At 37.2% G+C, this 21185-nt stretch overlaps 1 protein-coding gene across 1 annotated transcript in view; it reads right to left on the bottom strand.

Moving 5' to 3' along the window:
* The window catches only part of COL19A1 (collagen type XIX alpha 1 chain), a gene marked incomplete at both ends in the record, with an annotated part of 315931 nt that overhangs the window by 278121 nt on the left and 16625 nt on the right, over positions 1–21185 (bottom strand). The window contains 2 exons of the mRNA XM_080806683.1: positions 15707–15806; positions 16634–16708. Coding sequence (XP_080662809.1) covers positions 15707–15806; positions 16634–16708 — 175 coding nt within the window. The remainder of the gene's footprint in view (positions 1–15706; positions 15807–16633; positions 16709–21185) is intronic.

Raw genomic sequence — 21185 nt, 5'->3', positions numbered from 1 at the left:
TCTTCTTTATAGTTTCACTACTTTCTCAATTTTTACAATGAGCATAAATTGTATTATCATTTTTAAAACAACACTACTATTTTTCAGGTTAGGAAAAAATAATCCTGCTGTTTAAAGTGAACTATAAATTAATGTGATATTCTTCAAGGTCATAGATGAGGGAGAATTAACAATAACAAATATTGGGGCACCTGAGTGGCCCAGTGGGTTAAGCCTCTGCCTTCGGCTCAGGTCCTGAAATCTCAGGGTCCTAGGATCGAGCCCCGCATCGGGCTCTCTGCTCAGGTTCCCCTGCTTCTCCTCTCTCTCTGCCTGCCTCTCTGCCTACTTGTGATCTCTGTCTGTCAAATAAATAAATTTTAAAAATCTTAAAAAAAACAATAACAAATATTATTTTTTCTATTATGGGAGGTTAAAAAGGCATAGAAGTCTATAACTCCCAATCTATAGCCTTCAGAATGGTTCAGTCATGAAGAAGTAGGATGAGATGAAAGAAACTTCAAATGAAAATACACTTTACCCAATATTTTCTCCATATACTTCAAACAGAATATCTAATTACAAAGTCCTATACCTGTTACTTATGAAGTTGGATACAAATGAACGTTTTATTAAACATGAAGGAATTCACTGCATAGGAATTTAAGAATGGGCTGTATTTGTCTATATAGCATACTTCCCCCAGTCTCTAAATCTTTCTCACTTGATTAATGAAAATCTTTGCTGGTCAGAATTTATTTAAAATCTTTAAGAAATATAAAAAAAATGATGATGTCTAAAACATATCTGCAATACAGGAAAGATCTTGGCATGAGATGGAAGAAACATTTAATCATTCTGTGTATGTGTAATTGTTATTAAATAGGATTGTACTTCCACTGTCTTTTGTATACATGGTGAATGCAGAGACTATGTTAGCTGACAAGCCCAAACACCTAAAATTCTACGACTAGAACTTTCTTTCTCTCTGAAAAACACTTGTGTTTATAAAACATAAGCTCTGTTACCACTAAAATAGTCCCTAGAAACTGGTCACGTGATACTAACAAATTGTCTAATAATTAATTCTCACCTTGGAAAGAACAGAACAGAGATCTATGAGATCGTGATAAAACAAGGAAGTTAACAGAGAAGACATAGAGAGGGAGGAATAAATCCAGAGCAGGAAATGCCCCTAGTTTGAAGACTGAAATGTCATTGTTCTGATCCCTGGGTAACACAAGCATCATCTTAAGGCACTGGGAGTTAGAACAAAGTTCCAAAAAGAAAGGTGATGCCAAAGGGGAGATGGAACCAAGATAAACCTTGACTGTTTTCCATACCTGTGTTGTCAACTCACATGCTTAAATCTCTACTGGGCATCTCCACTTGGATATTAAAGGCATCTCTAATTAAATAACTGAAATTGAATTTTGTCAACACATCCCTTCACCAGAATCCCACACCTCCATAAAAGGTGTGGCCATTCACCCACATTCTCCAGCCTAAAAGTCATTCTTGAATCTTACCTTTCCTTTATTTTCCTCCATCACAAACAACCATGAGCAAGTCTTACTGTTTCTACCATCAAAATAGATCCTGACTCTGTCTACTTCTCTTCAGCTCCACTGTCACTCACTAGTCCAAACTGCCAGTCTCTCCTCAGGACTCCTGTGATGGTTTTGTCTCCCTCTTTCCCCTCCATTACAGGCTAGCCCTGGAGGATGCACTTTTCAAATGTAAATCAGACCTCATCCCTCCCTTACTTACAGCCTTCCTACAGTATTCTATGGTTCCTGGAATAAAATGTGCACATCTTTGATCATGGCTCACAAGGCTTTATCTGTTCTGACCCCTGCCCTCTTTGACAGGTCATCTCCTATTCCAGTTTCTGTGTGGAACCCAGACTCCAGGCACAATGACCTGAACTTTGGTCCTTGAGCACATTAGTCTCATTGGGGTCTTGGACCTTTGTACGTCTTGTTTTCTCAAAACACAGGATGGCCACTCCCAGGAGTCCTCACTTAAGTGGCTTCTCCTCACTATTTAGGTCTTAGCTCTGTTTCACTTCTTCTGGAAGGCTGACAGCTGTTCTCACTTCAGTTACTACCTAACATATTACCTTGTTTTATTTTCTTCATAGGCTTATAACTACCCAAGTATTTTTTAAAAAATGTATTGGTTTACACATGTATTGCCTGTCTACAACCCCTAGAATGTGATTTCCATGAAAATAGAGGCTCTGCCATACTTGTTGCTCTAAATCAACCATTAGACTAGTATCTGGCTTATAGGAAGCACAAATAAAACTTTGTTCCATTCATAGAAAATCCATCATGATATCTATGGCCAGTCCTGGCATGTGTACGCGGTATTTGCATAATGCTTTAAAGTTAAGACCTTTAAGACTATGCCATAAGACATTCAGCAGGAAAACAGAAGGAAAAAAAATCAAGCTCTATATGATTTAAAGCAGGTTAATCAGTTTGACACAAAATGAGTCCACGAACAAATACAATCAGTGTTCTTACTTTCAAAAAGAAATTTTAAATCTCTACAAGTTATAGCAAAATAGATCTCCTGCCCCAAGAAGATTTCACCAAAAATGTCCTTCAGCAGGTCTTCCAGTGTTCGGAAATGACAACACACGTAAGAGTTTCCTGTAGTTCTACAGTCCTGAAGCTGAAGGGAAACTTTAGAGTGATTTAGAGCAACCATCTCATATATGAGAAATTAAAGCCACAGAAGTTAAATAACTGGCCCCACCATCATCTGCCAGACAGAGGTCAGGATAGAACTTGAACTCAGGACTTCTAATTCCTGGGGTCAGTTTTTTCCAGTATATCAAGTTGCTTGCATCCTCCGGGTTAAGAATAAAATTTCCTCATCATTACTGACCTGACTTAAAAGTAATGTTATGCAACTATAGGGAAGGGAAAAAACCCACTTTTCTGAATACTAGGAGAGATGGGGGAATATAAATAAATATCAAATATCAGTAACAACAAATGAATAGTTAAAATGTTTACAATCATGATAATATTAACAACAACAATAAATCATACTTGGGGCTCAGAGCAAAGTATTCCTCATGACATTTGCATATCTTAGGTAACCAGTAGCCATAAAGGGAAGATTATTACAGTTCTCCCTTAATTATAGTTTGAGCACAGATTAGAAAATATTGAAACCACACAGTAATATCTTTAAAAGATGACTATGATCTGTTGGGTTTTAAGAAAGATATCCATGCTACAGAAGTGATAACCAATCAGGAGTATTTTCTCTATATTCCTTAGAGATTATTTTTTAGAAAAAATTGGATTTATCACCAAACATTCCTTTAAAAAGCACAATTTTTGGGAAGTAGTAAAAATTATAAGAACAGCATATATACTAATAATTACACAATGTGAAGAAAAGCATGACATGTTCTGATAAAAAAGTACCTTGGTGTTTATCCTACTGGTGAGAAAATACATTGTTATTTTAATACCTTAGGAAGAACACCAAGAGAATAGTAACCTGACTAAAAAGATGAACAATTCCTTAAAAAGTGAAAATAATGATCAGAAATGTGACTATTTCAAGTAATTATAGAAGAAGAACCTTTAGCACTGACCCTATATTAATGCTTCCCCGGCATGGGGAGCAGTATAAGCTTCTATCCCATTCATCCCCTGAGGTGTGAAATCAATGTCAACCAGAGCTATACACAAAGTTAACTTAATAAAGTTGAAGTGTCTGGTCTCTCAGGGACAGAAGGATGTCAGCTGAACAAATCGCAGGCATTCCTGTCTGCCCAGTTAATGAGAAACCAATAAGAGCTACCTTAAATGGATAAACTCTGCTTTTTCATACTCCCTTCTAGATGGGGGGCACTGTAAGCATGAAAAATCATAAAACAAAAAATAATTCACTCTTTTACAGTATGTGCAAATATTTATTGATAAAGTTTTTTTATGGGGAGATGGAATCAGGGAGTGGATCTCATTTAGTTTCCATGCGTAGGCCCTGGTGGTTTGTTGTCAAGAAAAATAAAGACCATAATGAAGCTCATAAATTTCTTTACTTCTTTGTATATTAAGTAATTGGTAATTTCATTGTACAGCAAGTTCAAGTTGATGTATTTGTTCAGTACTCCTAGAAGGACCATAGTTTTTAATGTGGCAAGTGACATCTCTGTCTAATGTATGGAAAAAGTAAAGGACAAAAACCAAACTGCAGAATAAAAAGGGATTGAGGAAGAAAAAAATGTGACTGCCAGTTTCTTTTTTGTTCTTTTACCTAACTAAATAATAAGGAATGTGGGCAAGAAGTGAAAGGTAAAAAAAAAAGGAAATACGAAGAGTAACAAGCTTTCATAATTTCAGTGCTCACAAACTGAAAAGAGAATATAATTATTCTAGAGAAATTTCATTTTGTATATGGTATTCCCAAAATCAAGCATGGTACATATTTGGATAGCAAAGTGCTTAAAAAATTAATTACTAACAACAACAGTTCTCGAGGTAATTCTTCTACTGGCTCATAGCACAAGGCTTGAAACAAAGCCCCCCCTTTTTTTTAAAGTGCTATTTTGGTAGAGATGAAGTGAGTTTTCCAGATCATATTTAGCAAGACCAACATTTATTTACTTTTTTGCTTTTAAAATGAAATGGCTAAATGGAAAAAAGATCTATTTTTAAATATCAAGAACTGGCTTCCAAATTAATTCTTCCATTCTAAATAAGCATGAGGCAGAGTTTATGAAGAACTTCCGTATTTACAAGTATCAATGGGGCCTTTGACTTGCTGAATATCTTCCAGGAAGAGAAATATGATACAAGTTACATTTCCTGAGAGTGAAGTGAGAGATGCTTGGAGTTTATAGTAAGTCATTTCTTTCCCAGCTGACACCCACCATCACCTGTCACGTTACAAGCAATTTGGCCAGCAGGGCCTGGAAGGTTTGTCTGAAATGTCTTCCCCACAAGCCGGGTGGTGATGTTTGAGTTCCACTGACACAGACTCTGAAATCTAAGCCTTTTTGTGCTTGCTAGCTAGGGGGATTCAGAAAGATAGATTGTTAATGGGAAAACAAAGCTTAGATGCCTCTCTGATAATCATGTGTCTGTTATGATTAGCACTCGTTCATCCTGACATCGTAAATAACTACCCATTGAAAACAAGCCCTTCTACTATATGACACCCAGATAACGAAAATCAAGGATGGACCAGAGAAGCCACTCTTAAGAAAGGCTTGGAAGGCTAATTTTTTTTTTCAGATGTTTCCACCCAAAAAAGAACATAAATCCTGGGTCAAACCCCACGCTAAAGCGGTCCTCTGAGAACTGAAGTGTGCTTTCTGGGTCTGGGGGCTTGGCCTCTGCCTCAGGATCATTTGACCTGAAAGCTGTCATTTTCCCAGGGGCATATATTCAGCTGTTTTTTCTTTGTCTGCTTGTTTCTAGAATGTAATGCTATCGCTCTCACACCTTCACTTTATTTTAAGCAGCTTTACTGAGGGGTAACTGACATACTGTGGTTTCTCTTCAGACCATCGAATCTTTCACCTTCCACTTCATTTTTAAATAAAGTTCAAACTCCTTAGCCTGGCATTTAAGTCTGCTCAGAACAGCACCTCAGCCTCCATTTTCAGCTCCATTTCCACCCCAGAAACTCTTGCCACCTGTGTTCACTACCACACAGGATTTCTCACCGTTCTTCAAACTGCCTTGACCTTTAAATGATACCCCAGTTACCGCACACTGGCCCCCTGGGTCACCTGGCAAATCTGTACTTATCCTTCAAGCCTCTACCTTACACATCCTCTGGGAAGCTTTCCCTAGTTCCCTCAAAATGGCTTCCTCTGTTCACCTATTCATGTTTGTCATCTTCATCTGTGCATACATCTAAATATTGCTACTATATTCCATAACAGCTCATTGTTAACATACCTATCTTCCCAGACAGAAATAACTCAATGCCAGGCACCATGTCTTTATTTATCTTTAAACCCTCAGTCCCTGGCATGTAGTGAGTCTTCCATGTCATCAGGGAATCAAATGAAATACTTTGTTAGAATTTCTTCTCTCACTGCATTCAAAGCTGAACTGAGAAATAATAAGGACAGTATATCATAAAATGTTTTTTCTGTATATATCATGAACAAAGGGAATTTTTTCAAAAGATTTTATTTATTTATTTATTAATTTGACAGAGAGAGAGAGAGAGAGGGAGAAAGGGATAGAGCACAAGCAGGGGGAGCAGCAGGCAGAGGGAGAGGAAGAAGCAGGGAGCACGATGTGGGGCTCAATCCCAGAACCCTGAGATCATGACCTGAGCAGAAGGCAGACACCTAACCAACTGAGCTATCCAGGGGCCCAGAAAGGGAATTATATATTATATCTCATTATGGGTAAATTAGAAGAGAGATAGAAATGTAAAGATAACAGAGAGGAATGTCTAGTTCATATCTATAAGCTTTTGAGTGTCATAGAAAAAAGAATGCCAAGATTTGATTGGATTACATTTTTAAATACACTAAGCAGCCCTGTGCCTTGGGCATGGCCTTGAGGTCCAGAGGACAGTTAAGAGAGGATCACTGAACTCATACCTTCATCCTCTTGAGCATACACACACCCCCCCCCACTCAGCTATAAGCCACAGAGCAACTCTGGTACCTGAGGGCTGAGGATGAGAAGCCATGAACAGGGGCTGGCTAGGGCCCATGAAGCAGCATTTTCACGGAGAAGACTCCCAGGAAAAGTAAGGGTGACTTGCCTGATCAAGGAAATTAGAATACAAGGACAAGAGTGTACTTTCTTTTGAACATGAGCACACATGCAACACTCTTGGGACTCCCCAAAATAACAAGAGCTGTTTTTAAGAGAGGGCTGAAGTTCTACAGTTGTACAGGTAGAAAGGTAGAAAGAAATCATCACAATTTAGCACTGATGTTACTATGACATCATTTGAACCTAATACTAACGAGACCCGGGAACATTTAGATTATCTGAGCCAGAATGAGTTCAGCATCACATGAAAAGTATACCGAACCATACAAAAGGAAGGAATTTTGCTTGAGGACATCAGTGAGGACTGTGTTTAGAAGGTAGTGTGGGTACTAAACTTTCCAGGAGATATAACATTCAAATCAGCAAAAATGACAGGCAGAAATATGACAGGTAGAGAGAAACAGGTACAGAAAGGCAGTGTAGAGAAATACTACAGGGGCGTTTGAGAGAGGACAGTGGCCATCAGTAACTCTGAAAGAAATTTCCATAGTGTTCAAGAAGGCCGGTAAGATATAAGGGGGTTAAGGGATGTGTGAGGAAGTTAAAGTCGTCAGTAACATTATTCCTCTGGGAAGTTTGGGAGTAAAAGGGATTGTCAAAGGAAAATGTTTCTAGAACAGAAAAGGATTAAGTACATATTTGTAGACTGAGAGGCCACGATACTGTGGAGAGGAACACTGAAAACAGAAGAGCAAAGGGGATCATGAGTGGATCAAGGTATTAGAGGAGGCTGGCAGGGAGAAGATTAAGAGCACAAGTGAAGGGGTTAAAACAGAAGGGTAGCCACTACAGAGGACAGCTGAAGCAGGGAAATTCTGAAGTAGAGAGAAGTCGTCGAGATGGCTCAAATATGAGGAATAGCTTTGGTGCAAAACATCTGGCCAATTCAATCTCATATTCAACCAACCAGATGTTAATCCTACACAGCACAACCACGTGTGTCCGTATTAATTGAAATTTTCACTGAACTTGTGATTGCTTCTAAATTACATGGATATAGCCATGGTGAGAGGAATTATTAAAGTCAATTATTTGAATATATTACTTTTAGCTTAGAATTACAAAAATTTCACCCAGTCTGGAACACATGTATTTTAGGAAATATAAGTGTTAGTTAAAATGAGGTAACAGACAAGGTATACCAAGCTTATGTGAGTCACATAAAATAACATGAGCGGCTTTTGGCTACTCTGCTTATTTTCTGATTACCCTTCATGGTGAAATTGAAGGAATTGAAATGATGATAAATTAATAGTTTATTAGCTGACACAATTATTCTTCCTTGATTGACGTACACTTCAAAGTTCATCACTGAAATTAAAATTGTATTCCACTATCTGATTCTGTGTTTGAGAATGGAGTTTAGCCTATCCAGTGCTATTCTACCAAACAAAGAGTCTGACAAATCTACAAAATACCTGTCAAGTTCTTATGAAGTTCTTAAGCACCAGTATAACAAAACATCATGCATTACTATAGTCAATTCTCTGGCTAATTTACAAATTCAAGATCATGCTTAAATTTAGGTTTACAGCCATTCTAAAAGCAATACATTTGCAACCACCTAAGGTTAATAGCTAATTAGTCCTCGCAGCATTTATATGGCTCAAATAAGATTAACGATGACTTGAAGTCTATGCCTGTATGCTTTCTTTCTTTTCTATACTCTGAAAACCTGCAATGCACACTCCACAGATACATATTTACAACCCCCACCCAAACAAAACTTCTATCTCTTACCATATTTGATTTATTGGGTAAAAAGATGAGGGAAGAGGAAAGAAAAATCAAATATATAATCTAACTGTAGATTAATCAATGCCTGTCAAGTTGGCCCAAGTAATTACCAAAACAGCTTATTTAAATTTGATGATAATATTAAATGTTTCCAAAGCTGATAAATGGAAATATTAAACTAATAACATTTCATATTATATTACATTTTAGTAGCCATTTCTATACAAATTACTTTGTTACTGGAATATATCAGTATTCCTAAATGTTTCAGAAAAAAACAGATTCGTGATTGGTTCTTGTGATGGGGGAATAAATATTTCCATGCATTCTTAAAAATCTGCATAATCATCCTCTTAAAATTCTGTTCTAATATATGCAATTTGGCTATATTACATGAATTAAAGAACTCACTAATTGTGAACCTATCGGCTTTTCTTTTCATGGTAAGAATGTATGACTTGCAATCAGAGAAAGACAATTATCATATGATCTCCCTGATATGAGGAAGTTGAGAGGCAACGTGGGGAGTTTTGGGGGTAGGAAAAGAATAAATGAAACAAGATGGGATAGGGAGGGAGAAAAACCATAAGAGACTCTTAATCTCACAAAACAAACTGAGGGTTGCAGTGGGGAGCAGGGGTAGGGAGAGGGTGGTGGGGTTATGGGCACTGGGGAAGGTATGTGCTATGGTGAGTGCTGTGAAGTGTGTAAACCTGGCGATTCACAGACCTGTACCCCTGGGGCTAATAACACATTATATGTTAATTTAAAAAAATTAAAAAAAAAAAAGAATGTGTGACCTGGGATGCCTGGCTGGCTCAGTCAGTTAAGCTTCTGCCTTCGGCTCAGGACATGATCCCAAGGTCCTGGGATCGAGCTCCACATCAGGCTCCCTGCTCAATGGGAAGCCTACTTCTCCCTCTCCTGCTCTCCCCTCTTGTGTTCCCTCTCTCACTGTTTCTCTCTGTCAAATAAATAATTAAAATCTTAAAAAAAAAACCAAAAACCAAAAAACTTATGACTTAGGGACACCTGGGTGGCTCAGTTGGTTAAGTGTCTGCCTTCAGCTCAGGTCATGAGCCCAGGATCCTGGGATCAAGTGCCACAACAGGCTCCTTGCTCAGTAGGGAGCCTGCTTCTCCCTCTCCTTGCTGCTCCTCCTGCTTGTGCTTTCTCTTTCTCTCTCTTTGATAAATAATAAATAAATTCCTTCAAAATATATATTTAAAAAAGAATGTATGACTTAATAATTCACCTCATACTTTTGGTGTGGCAAACTATAATTAGGGAAATACAGTGATGACATAAGAATTATGTGTAAGTGTCATTCAGTCTCATAAAAACAGCTGGGCAACTCTTTAATTAAGTCACTTTTCCTTACATGGGAAGCTTCTCTACAAAAGGATCAGATAGCCCATATGAAAACCCAAGGGATGCACAAATAGTCATTCTCTATAGTTTGATGGAATTGTGAAGTAATCCTCCTGAAATTAGAAGCTTCAGCATCAGAGTTTTTAACATCATTTTGAGCCACAGACTCTAACTGGTTTTGAGAACCTGGAGAGGTCCCAAAGAAGAACAATAAAAATGAAAGACAGGTTAGAAAACCAGCCCTTCAGAAGACATGAACAGACATTTCTGCAAAGAAGACAGCCAAATGGCCAACAGACACATGAAAAGGTGCTCAACATCACTCGGCATCAGGGAAATACAAATCAAATCCACAATGAGATATCACCTCACACCAGTCAGAATGGCTAAAATTAACAAGTCAGGAAATGACAGATGTTGGCGAGGATGCAGAGAAAGGGGAACCCTCCTACACTGTTGGTGGGAATGCAAGCTAGTGTAGTCACTCTGGAAAACAGTATGCGGCTTCCTCAAAAAGTTGAAAATAGAGCTACCCTATGACCCAGCAATTCACTACTTGGTATTTATCCCAAAGATACAAAGGTAGTGATCGGAAGGGGCATCTGCACTCGAATGTTTATAGCAGCAATGTCCACAATAGCCAAACTATGGAAAGAGCCTAGATGTCCATCAACAGATGAATGAATAAAGAAGATGTGGTATACATACACACACACACACACACACACACACACACACACACACACACACAAATGGAATACTATGCAGTCATCAAAAAGTCTTGCCATTTGCAAGAACCTGGATGGAACGAGAGGGTATTGTGCTAAGTGAAATAAGTCAATCAGAGAAAGACAACTATCATATGATCTTACTGATACGAGGAATTTGAGAAACAAGATAGAGGATCATAGGGGAAGGGAAGGGAAAGTGAAACAAGAGGAAACTGAGAGGGAGATAAACCATAAGAGACTCTTAATCTTGGGAAACAACCTGAGGGTTGCTGGAGGGGAGAGGGTGGGATGGATGGGCTGGCTGGCTGGTGGACACTGGGGAGGTTATGTGCTCCCTGTGAATTGTATAAGACTGATGAATCACAGGCCTGTGCCCCTGAAACAAATAATAGGTTATATGTTAAAAAAAAAAAAAGAAAGAAAAAGAAGAAGAAGAAGAAAAGAAAGAAAGAAAACCAGCCCTTATGAGGGAAAGATTGAAAATCAGCCCTGTGTGGAATGCTAAAGGAAGTTTAGCCTTTCTAAGAGAAGGGGTGGTGGCACTGAGTTCCATGGCCGATGCCTGATGACAGAAGGCAACACATTTCAGTTTCTTCGATCAACCCAAGGGAGAAGCGCAGTTTTTCCTTGCATCATGTGTCTCTCCAGGAGGTTCCAGAAGGCAAGACTAGACGCACATTCTTTCACTATTGTAATCCCAGAGCCTCGTAAAGTGCCCAGTCCATTGTGAGCTCACTAAATGCTTGTTGAATGAAAAGGGAGAGTTCTAGTGACACCTGGGTGGCACAGTCGGTTAAGCATCTGCCTTTGGCTTAGGTCATGATCCTGGGGTCCTGGAATCAAGTCCCGCATCAGGCTCCTAGCTCAGCAGGGAGCCAGCTTCTCCCTCTGCCTGCCTCTCTCTCTCTCTCTGACAAATAAATAAATAAAACCTTAAAAAAAAAAAAAAAGAAGGCAGCTCTATACTACCCTGGATTCACTACAGTGACTACTGAATGTCACCTCTTATTCACCCTTTAGCAGAACAGAAACATTTCAGGAACCCCTCATACTTATATAGTAAGCTACAGCTTTTATTTGTAATTGCTACAAGCCTTTAGTTGAAAAACAAAACTTAATGACAAAATCTTTAAATGATAACATCTAATGCTGCTGAAGATATTGGGTATTATACAGCATAGAAGGGGAAAACAAGGATGAAACATAATTAGAAGTATGTATCAAGATGTCTAAAAATGAACTAGTAATTCCACTGTGAAAAATCAATCTTACGGAAACAATTCCAAACACAGAGAAAAACAACTTTCCTGCATGTTGTGGCATTATTTATAATGATAAAAATCTGGAGGTAATGTAAAGGTCTGTGTAGAAAAGACATGAGCATGGGGTGAATCTTTCAACACTAGCACACACAAGGTATGGATCGTGATACAATACACAAAGCAGCTTTCCCCATATTTAGGATTATTTCCAAGGGAACTGTTAAGGTTCAGAGAACTTCAACAACTCCTCAGAAACACTACCCATCTTACAAATATACAATTTGGCATTTCCTACTTGTGGAGGGTTATTATATTTTTTATAAAAAAACATAAAATGCAAATGAAAATAGCTCCTAATAGCTCTTTTTTTTTTCTGTGTAAAGCTGTAAAACTAAATAGCCCCTGCTTCCAGAAAGCAACCACCAATTTAATGAAAGAGAGGGACAGAGAGAAGATTCCTCTTCACTGGAGATTTATTTATTTGCCAAAAAAGCTAAGGGAACCATATCTGTCCATTACGCCACTATGTCTAGCTATACTATCCAAGCTCATAAAATCTTATTAAAGCTAATTGGTGTTGATTATCTTTTCACACATAGCTTAATTTCCCCTTCATTCTTAGGAACTGTTTCAGTTGCAAAAGACACCAGCTCACAGGAATCATCCTCAATCAGAGAGACTACAGACTAGAAACATGTATAAGCTCTCCTATCTCCCCTCTTTTGGCTAATGGGTCACAACATTCTAATCTGCTGAACTTAATATGGCCTCAAAATCCTTCTCAACACAGTATTTTGGAGAGCCAGTAGCCCTCAGTTACAGAACCTAAGGAATAAGGCTCTTTACTATCCTTGAATTCAATAATAAATAAGGAAATTTTGCTTCCCCGCTACACTTGAAATCAAATGATTTCCCCATTGGCCAGTCAAAAAACAGAGTTTTGCCCCTTTAGAACCAACAATATGTGGGATTTCAATATTTATCAGCTCATAAAATATTCAACTACTAAAACATTTGTATTTCGTTGACACATTTTTACTTAAAACATGTTTCTATAGAAGCAACTAAAAAAAGGTAAAAACTACACTACACCAAGAAAATAAGGTGCTCCGTAGTATGTGCACGTTTGTGTACATTTTCTCAAAATTTCACCACTTTGCCCAGGTAATTGCCAAAACACAATTTAAAGATAATCAGAGTATAATCATCTGTGATACAGCTCTCAACATATATATAAATAATGAATTATTTCTTTTGCACAACCAGGGATACTTGGAGATACAAGAAGACAAGGAAATCTCCTCTAAAAGATAATTCCAAAAAACTACCCGGAATCTCTTAACTAATGCTTTCATTTGCTATCCCAAGGGCTACTGAAGAAATGGATACAAATTTAAAACAAAACCAAACATACAAAGCCCCTCAGATGTTCCTTGAGCCTGTGTCACCTTTAAGTGTATAGTAATGTGTATCTGTAGGGTCCCTGCAAGAGTCGCCCTTGGGATTTCCCTGTTAAGCCAGGCTCAAGGTACTGAGGGTGCCGAAAAGGATCTGACCAACATGCTCATTAAATCTCTCCCCTCGGGGCGCCTGGGTGGCTCAGTGGGTTAAAGCCTCTGCCTTTGGCTCAGGTCATGATCTCAGGGTCCTGGGATCGAACCCTGCATCGGGCTCTCTGCTCAGAGGGGAGCCTGCTTCCTCCTCTCTCTCTGCCTGCCTCTCTGCCTACTTGTGATCTCTGTCTGTCAAATGAGTAAATAAAATCTTAAAAAAAAAAAAAAAAATCTCTCCCCTCATGAATCTCAGCTGGAAGATGACAGAACTATAAAAATCATCTCAGGCACAGAAAGAATCCTCATTTTCCATATAAAATAGCATCTGCCTTTTCCATATTGATTCTGCAAGGCAGCTTATTTACAAACACATAAATAGCTGCAACTTTACTCCAGTCTCATTGAAAAATCAAAATGGCATCATGCAAGAGAAGCCTCCTAGCATACTTGGCTCAGTGAGTGAAATGTAAATGGAGATGAGCCAAGCTACTTGACACTGGCTAGTCAGCTTAACCAGATACCCTCCAGTTTCCTGTAGTAGAGGTACCAGGGTTCTGCTCTGCAGAGCCAGGGAATTTATTTCCATTGATAGCCCAGGGATCACTCAATGATTTAGAGCTAAAGGTCGGAAACTAAGTGTCAGATTGTGGCTGATATCTATTATCATGCATATTCAAAGGGAAACAGCATTGCCTAAATGTGGCAGCAAGATTTCCAGTGTAACTACCTAAAATTAGCTAAATCTTCTTATATTCAGTTCCAGTAAATTTTAAAAGTTTTCCCTCCAATCCTTTAGCCACCTGGACAGAACTATAGGAGTTTAAATTGTCAGAAATAAGGCAGGAGATAAAATGCACCTTAATTTTTGAACAGAATTTATTGCCTTTCTTAAATTCTTCAATTAAAATGATCTACTACTAGTTTAAAAAAATCTAAATCTCTCTCTATATGATACATATGAGATACGTATTGACTTTTCTTTACTGGATATGAATTCCCAAACACAGACATGCTATATAACCTGAGGGTTTAATGCCTGCCTATGAAGCCACCTAGAAACTGCCCACAGCAGCACAGCCCTGTCCAGTCCTATCTGCTGAAATGCCCCACCTGACGATTACCCATTCTATCCCCCAACACAGATGACTCTCTTCCTTAACATTCGTATTTCTTACCAATTAATGGCAGTTTACTTTTAAGGAACTACATCATTAAACTAAATGCATCTAAAGTATCACAAAATAGAAGGTTTAAAAGAAAGTTTTCTCAAAAAAAAAGTGAGCGAGGGAGTTAGTTTACACAGAGCATCTGAGAATAAGCAACAAGATGATTAATGCTATTTCCCTTTGAGAATTCAAATGTGAAGATTTTCAGCAACCCTGTCTGGTAACTTAAATATTAGGCTACTCATCAAGAAGAGAAAACATCCATATATGTTTTCACACAAAAACATCTGTGTTGGGGATTAAACCAGAGTTTTAATGCTTTTTCACTGCAGTGTATTCATAAATTGGAATGTTCCTCTTAGACTCAAAGACTAAATATCATAACCATATATGCTCTATCTACCTTCAGGATGACTCAAGCTTTCTGAATTACTGTGTATCCATCCTCCAATCACATATGGACCATGGGGGAAGTATTATTGCCCTGTATAGTTCCTGACCAATTGTCAGTATTTAATGGCACATGATACTTTTTTTCTTTTAATCTCAGAATTATCAGTGGGAAATGAACAGTAAAGATAAAAAAGGGAAACTTTGGTAATTCAATTTTGAAATACAATGTGTATCAAGACCATCTTATAGTCACGTTATCATCTTATATTACTATGTATTCCACATAATACAGAAGAGGAATACCTAAGGGCTATGTTCTTTTGTTTTAATTTATCATGAAACATACTAAATGTAGAAATGATTACAATAAATACCAGACTTTTGTCTCTAACTCTACATTGCATCTTATGTTTTAAAGTTCACATTTGAAAATCTTGCTTTGGTTCTATCTATTTTAAACATAAATAATACTTCTTCAAAATGAACTTAATTTCTATTCTGCAAAGATTACACCCATATCTGTATCAGTGAATGGCATTTATACCATAGAATAAGATCAGATTGCGGGGATTATTAAAAACAACAAACACAAAAATAGCCCACTTACCACAGCATTCAAGTAAGTATGATACCACTGAGAAAATTTTTATTTTAAAACAAATTAGTTGGAATTTCCTTAGAAAATAGTTTACATAGTATTATTAAAATGTAAAGAAAAATTAGTATTTTACTTACATGGTATCTCTAATAAGAAATGCACTTCCCAATTTGAAACAGGTTTTATCACCTTCACAAAATGCACGTCTCAGAGAAAAGCGCTCTCCTAGGTCAAAACCTATAAAATGTGACAAATTATTTAATCCAGTAATTTTGTTAAATTTAGGAAACCACAGAAATACTGGTATCTGTAAATAGGACTTTTTTTTGTTGTCCTTATCTATAGAATGATTTATTTCAAACAAAATCCTGTTGTTTGGGATCACCAAAATTACTTGATTTCATTTTTCTCCTTTTAGTATGTATACAAGAAGATGAAATATGTTTCAAAAGACTCAAATATTAATTTTCTTTGACCTAGCAATTATCCTAAGAAAATAATCAGAGCAGCACATTGTAACATCTCTAATGTCTAAAGACAGAAATTTGTTAAGTAAAAAATACCACAAAAATTCAACTGAAATGTAAGCAGTCTTGTTTTTAAAAAAATCGTGCCTTAGAAGAATATATATTCATATGGGGAAATGCTTTGATTTCAACTTCAATATACATATTAATGATTATATATGTGTGTGTGAGAGAGGGAGGGAAGGAAAGAAAGACAGGAAGAAAGAGGAATGGTACACCAAAATGGGAATCATGGCTATCTTTGGGTAGTTAAGATCTTTCTCATAAATTTCTTTTTCTTTTTTCAAGATTTCTACAATGGATACAATGTCTATAATTTTAAATAACTTTTTTTTTCCTCTAAGAGGCTGAGTTGTTCTTAGTTAATATAGTATTCTGCTCTTAACACTTTTTTCTACACTTTTTTCTATCTTCTTTAATCTCTCATATTGATGTTATCATCTTAAATTACAATGTCAAAGAGTCCCTTGTGATTTAATACACATATGTTGAGAATTTCACACAAAACACTTCTTTGCCAAGAATTATAATGCTTACCTGAAACTTCAAGTTTATCTTTGTTGTCCTGGGTAAACTGATGTCCCTCTGTTCTCAGTAAAGGACATTGTTTTTCTATTAAAAAAAAATTGAAAATTGAAGATGTACACTGCATTTTTAGTCGATTTTTTTTTCAAATAAGTTTGAATCTGACAATACAATTAGAAACTTAAGATAAAATGAAAATAATAAACCATTTTACTAAAGTTCTATGGATTAAGGACAAGAATATTACCCACCTCAGAGTACGTTTGTGAGGATTACATATGGCTGGGATAGAGTCAACACTTGTGTTAGCTATTATTACTACTATTATTATTATTACTATTACAACTACTATTGCTCTAACTTTCTAATTGTTGCTATGCATTTTGGACATTAGGAAATTATCTAGCTTCAACATCATTAAATGTTTATATTCAAAACATATTCTGCTATTAAAACAAATGAACCAATATTATATTTGAACACAGATTTGATTCAGGTTTCCTTGCCAGGTGATACTGAACTTTAGATCGGAAGGGGACTGCTATGGACTGAATGTCTCCCTCTAAAATTCATATGTTGAAGCTTTGATCCCCAATATGATGGTACTTGGAGGTGGGGCCTTTGGGAAGTAATTAGGTTTGGATGAGGACATAAAAGTGGAGCCTTCCTGATAGGATTGGTGTCCTTATAAGGGGATGGAGAAACAGGAACTCCTCCACTCCCTACCATATAAGGAAACCGGGAGGAGAGCCCTCACCAGAGCCTGGCTATGCTGGAACCCTGATCTCAAGCTTCCCCGTCTCTAGGTCTGCATGAAATAAATGTCTCTTCTTTAAGCCATGCAGCCTATGGTATTCTTAGAACAGCCTGAACTGACTAAAGCAGCAATACACATGGAAGTCATCACAATAAAACTAAAAAGCAAAGACATCTGCCATACAAAAGTGGCATATAATTTTTTTTTTATTTATTTTACAGAGAGAGAGATAGAATCACAAGCAGGCAGAGCAGCAGGCAGAGAGAGAGGGAGAAGCAGGCTCCCCGCTGAGCAGAGAGCCCGACGCGGGGCTCGATCCCAGGACCCTGAGATCATGACCTGAGCCGAAGGCAGAGGCTTAACCCACTGAGCCACCCAGGTGCCCCAAAAGTGGCATATAATTTTAAAAATTGGGTAAAAGCATTGAGAAAGTGTTAATTATGTGCTAGGGCACCTAATAATAATTAAAAATAAATAAAAGATGAACTTAGTCCCCACTCATAGTGAGTGTACATACTCAACACTACCACAACATCTTAATAGAGTAACGAACATGCATGCATTAAGTTTTGGCTATCTGAGGTTTGTTCAAATCTAATTCAGGCTAGATTCTAAGAAGGTAATAGTTAATTCAGACAAAAATGTGGCTAATTTTTAGACTATGCCAAGGTAACTGTATAACTGGACAGAAATTCTTTTTTTTTTTTTTAATTTTATTTATTTGACAGAGAGCACAAGTAGGCAGAGAGGCAGGCAGAGAGAGAGGGGGAAGCAGGCTCCCTGCTGAGCAGAGAGCCTGATGTGGGGCTCGATCCCAGGACCCTGGGATCATGACCTGAGCCAAAGGCAGAGGCTTAACCCACTGAGCCACCCAGGCACCCCTGGACAGATATTCTTAAAATTAACTATCAACTACTAATTAACTATTTTGGCATCACACAACCACAAACTTAACTCTCCAGGTCTAAAATTCATTTGTGTTTAATGATCTAAAAGTTCTCAATACAGAGAGGAGACAAACTGCTTACAACTAAATGGATCTCTTGCTCTATGAAAAGTGGCAAGTACTGAATCGCAAGTTCAACGGCTCAGCTCCTCAGCCCTTCATTTAACAAATGTATCATGAACTTCAGGGGTGGTGAGAGGGTATCATCTAAATATATTTAACTAGAAAAATAAATCAGATTCTAAATAGCACTGTCATTTAATCAGACTTAAAAGTTGCAATACACATACGTGAAATTGTAGTACTGAATAATTGTAGTTACTTAGCTTTGGAAACTCCTATCTCAGAGGTCTTAAGGGGAATGTGGGTCCACAATGATAGTAAAATTAGATATTCTGTAAACATTACCAATTTTTTTTTTATCCAAAAGCATAGTCATTTTTATAAAACCCAAGCATCTCATCAAGATCACTGTATTGAAAATTAAAGAACATTGCCAAGGGAGATTAAGTCCTAAATAAGTGAAGGGACAAACCAAGTATTTACACTGGAAAACTCAATTGACTTAAGATGTCAATTCTCACTTTCATCTCTAGATTCAGTATGATCCCAATTAAAAATCCCAACGGGGGGGGGGGCATATGGTGTGTGCGCATGTGTGAAAGAGAGAAACTGACAAGATGATTCTCAAATTTATATGGAACTCCAAAAAAACTAGAATAGTTGACGCAAAAATGAAGAACAAGCTGGAGCAGTTAAACTATCAGATACCAGAAATTTTTATAACGTGGGATTGGTGCACATCTAAAGAGGTCAGTGGAACAGTGTAGAGAGTCCAAAAACAGACCTGTGTACATGTTGGTTCTCTTATTTGCCAAAAAGGATCCATTGTAATTCAGTGGGAGAAGGATGGTCTTTCCAGTAAATGTTTCTGGGTAAACTGCATCTCCATATAGGAAAACACTGAACTTTGACTCTTACCTCACACCATGCAGAGAAATAAATTAGTGATGATATCAGACCTAACTAAGAAAGGTAAAACAATAAAGGACTAGAGAAAAACAGAAGATGTTCATGAACTTGAGGAAGCAAAGGTTTCTTAAAGGGATACAGAAAGCACGGATTACAAAAGACTGATAAACTGGACTTCATTAAAATTAAAATACTTATAAATCAAAGGACAACATTAAAAGAGTGAAAAGGAGCCCTAGATCCTATAGAACCATAGAGACATAGATTGTACCATACAATACAGACTATTGTAATACATATATCTGATCAGGTATCATATCCAGAATATACAAAGAACTCTTACAAATCACTAAGAAAAATATTGAAAATTCTATTTTGAAAATGCACAAAAAATTGAAGCACTTCACAAAAGTCAAGATCCAAATTGGCAACCCGCATATGAAAAGGTGCTCAACATCATTAATAATCAGGAAAATGCAAATCTGAGCCACAATGAGATACTGCTAAATGACTAAAACTTAAAGAACTGACAGCATTATGACTCGAACTCATGACTGTGAGATCAAGACCTGAGATGACACCAAGAGTCGGATGCTTAACCAAATGAGCCACCTAGGCACCCCCATCACTCTTCTTTTCTAACATGCATTGAGGAAAATTGTTTTCTTTATTGTAGTGACAAAACCCATAACACAGTCTTTGCTTCATGATTAGAGTTGGGAAGGTGAAGAGTAGCAATTTACCACACATGCAGAACTGTTTTGTTTTCTTTTCATAAACAGAGCAAAGAAGAAGCTTTAGGTGTTTCACCTTTTTTTTTAAAGGCTAAAACAGACTCTGTTGGGCTGAGGAGGAAGCAGGCCTTTTTATTTTATTGTTATTGGTTGCCCGAAGACCTCCCGTATATTTCGTACTTGGATAACACCTCTGATAAAGGATTATAGAGTATCCTGGGTGAGGAGAAAAACACTGGTTAACAAATATAGGTAAAGATCATCAGACCAAAATATAACAAAAATAATATGGAAAAGTGACCAAACAAGTAAAAAAAGAAGTGAGAACACAGCTATTTTAACAAAAAAGTCGCAAAAGGTCACAAAATCTTCACAGCTTCTTGTGGGTTTATTTTTGTTGTTGTTATTGTTTTAATACAAAGCTGTTCCTCCAAAGAATACCTGTTAGGAGCTATAATTTTTTTTTTAATAATTGGGAAACTTTCCTCCACTTTAAAAATTTAGGAGTAACAAAGTGTATTTGCCAGTTACATGGTACCATATTGAACATGAGGAATTCTTAAAAACACAAAATAAAAGTCTCTATATGATAGCGTACTTTCTACGCTGAGTTTAAGAGTGCAGTGTGTGTCAATTAATTAAAGCCAAATTTCAGAATAACAGTTTTTCCTTGTAATTTACAAAAAACTAATTTTGAAAGGTATATGCTCATGGTCTAGGGCCTAAGTTTATAATCAATTCCATCTAGATGTTTTACCATAAGAAAAAGATGTTTTCTAACCTGATGTTTTACCATAAGAAAAAGAAATGGCATTCTATCATCTCTCCTTTTACCAAGTCTGGCTTTTTGTTTTGGTTTTGGTTTTTGGTTTTTGTTTTTTAGATGGGGGAGGGGGAGAGATCTTCAAACAAGCTCCACACCCAGCACAGAGCCCAAGCAGGGATTCCATCTCACAACCCTGAGATTGTGACCCGAGCCGAAATCAAAGAGTCACAGAGTTTAACCTACTCAGCTACCCAGGAGCCCCTGGGTTGGGAGACGGATTTGCTGCTTTTCCTTACCTTGGTTTTTTGTTTTTATTACTTTTGATGGTAACTCAGTACTTTGGCCATAGACCAGATTTAGGAAAGTAGAACAAAAAGAAGAACCTTTAA

This window comes from Martes martes, assembly GCF_963455335.1.
Source record: "Martes martes genome assembly, chromosome: 6".
NCBI classification, from domain to species: domain Eukaryota; kingdom Metazoa; phylum Chordata; class Mammalia; order Carnivora; family Mustelidae; genus Martes; species Martes martes.
The sequence above is the reverse complement of the archived record's forward strand: the minus strand, read 5'-3'. Positions and strand labels throughout refer to the sequence as shown.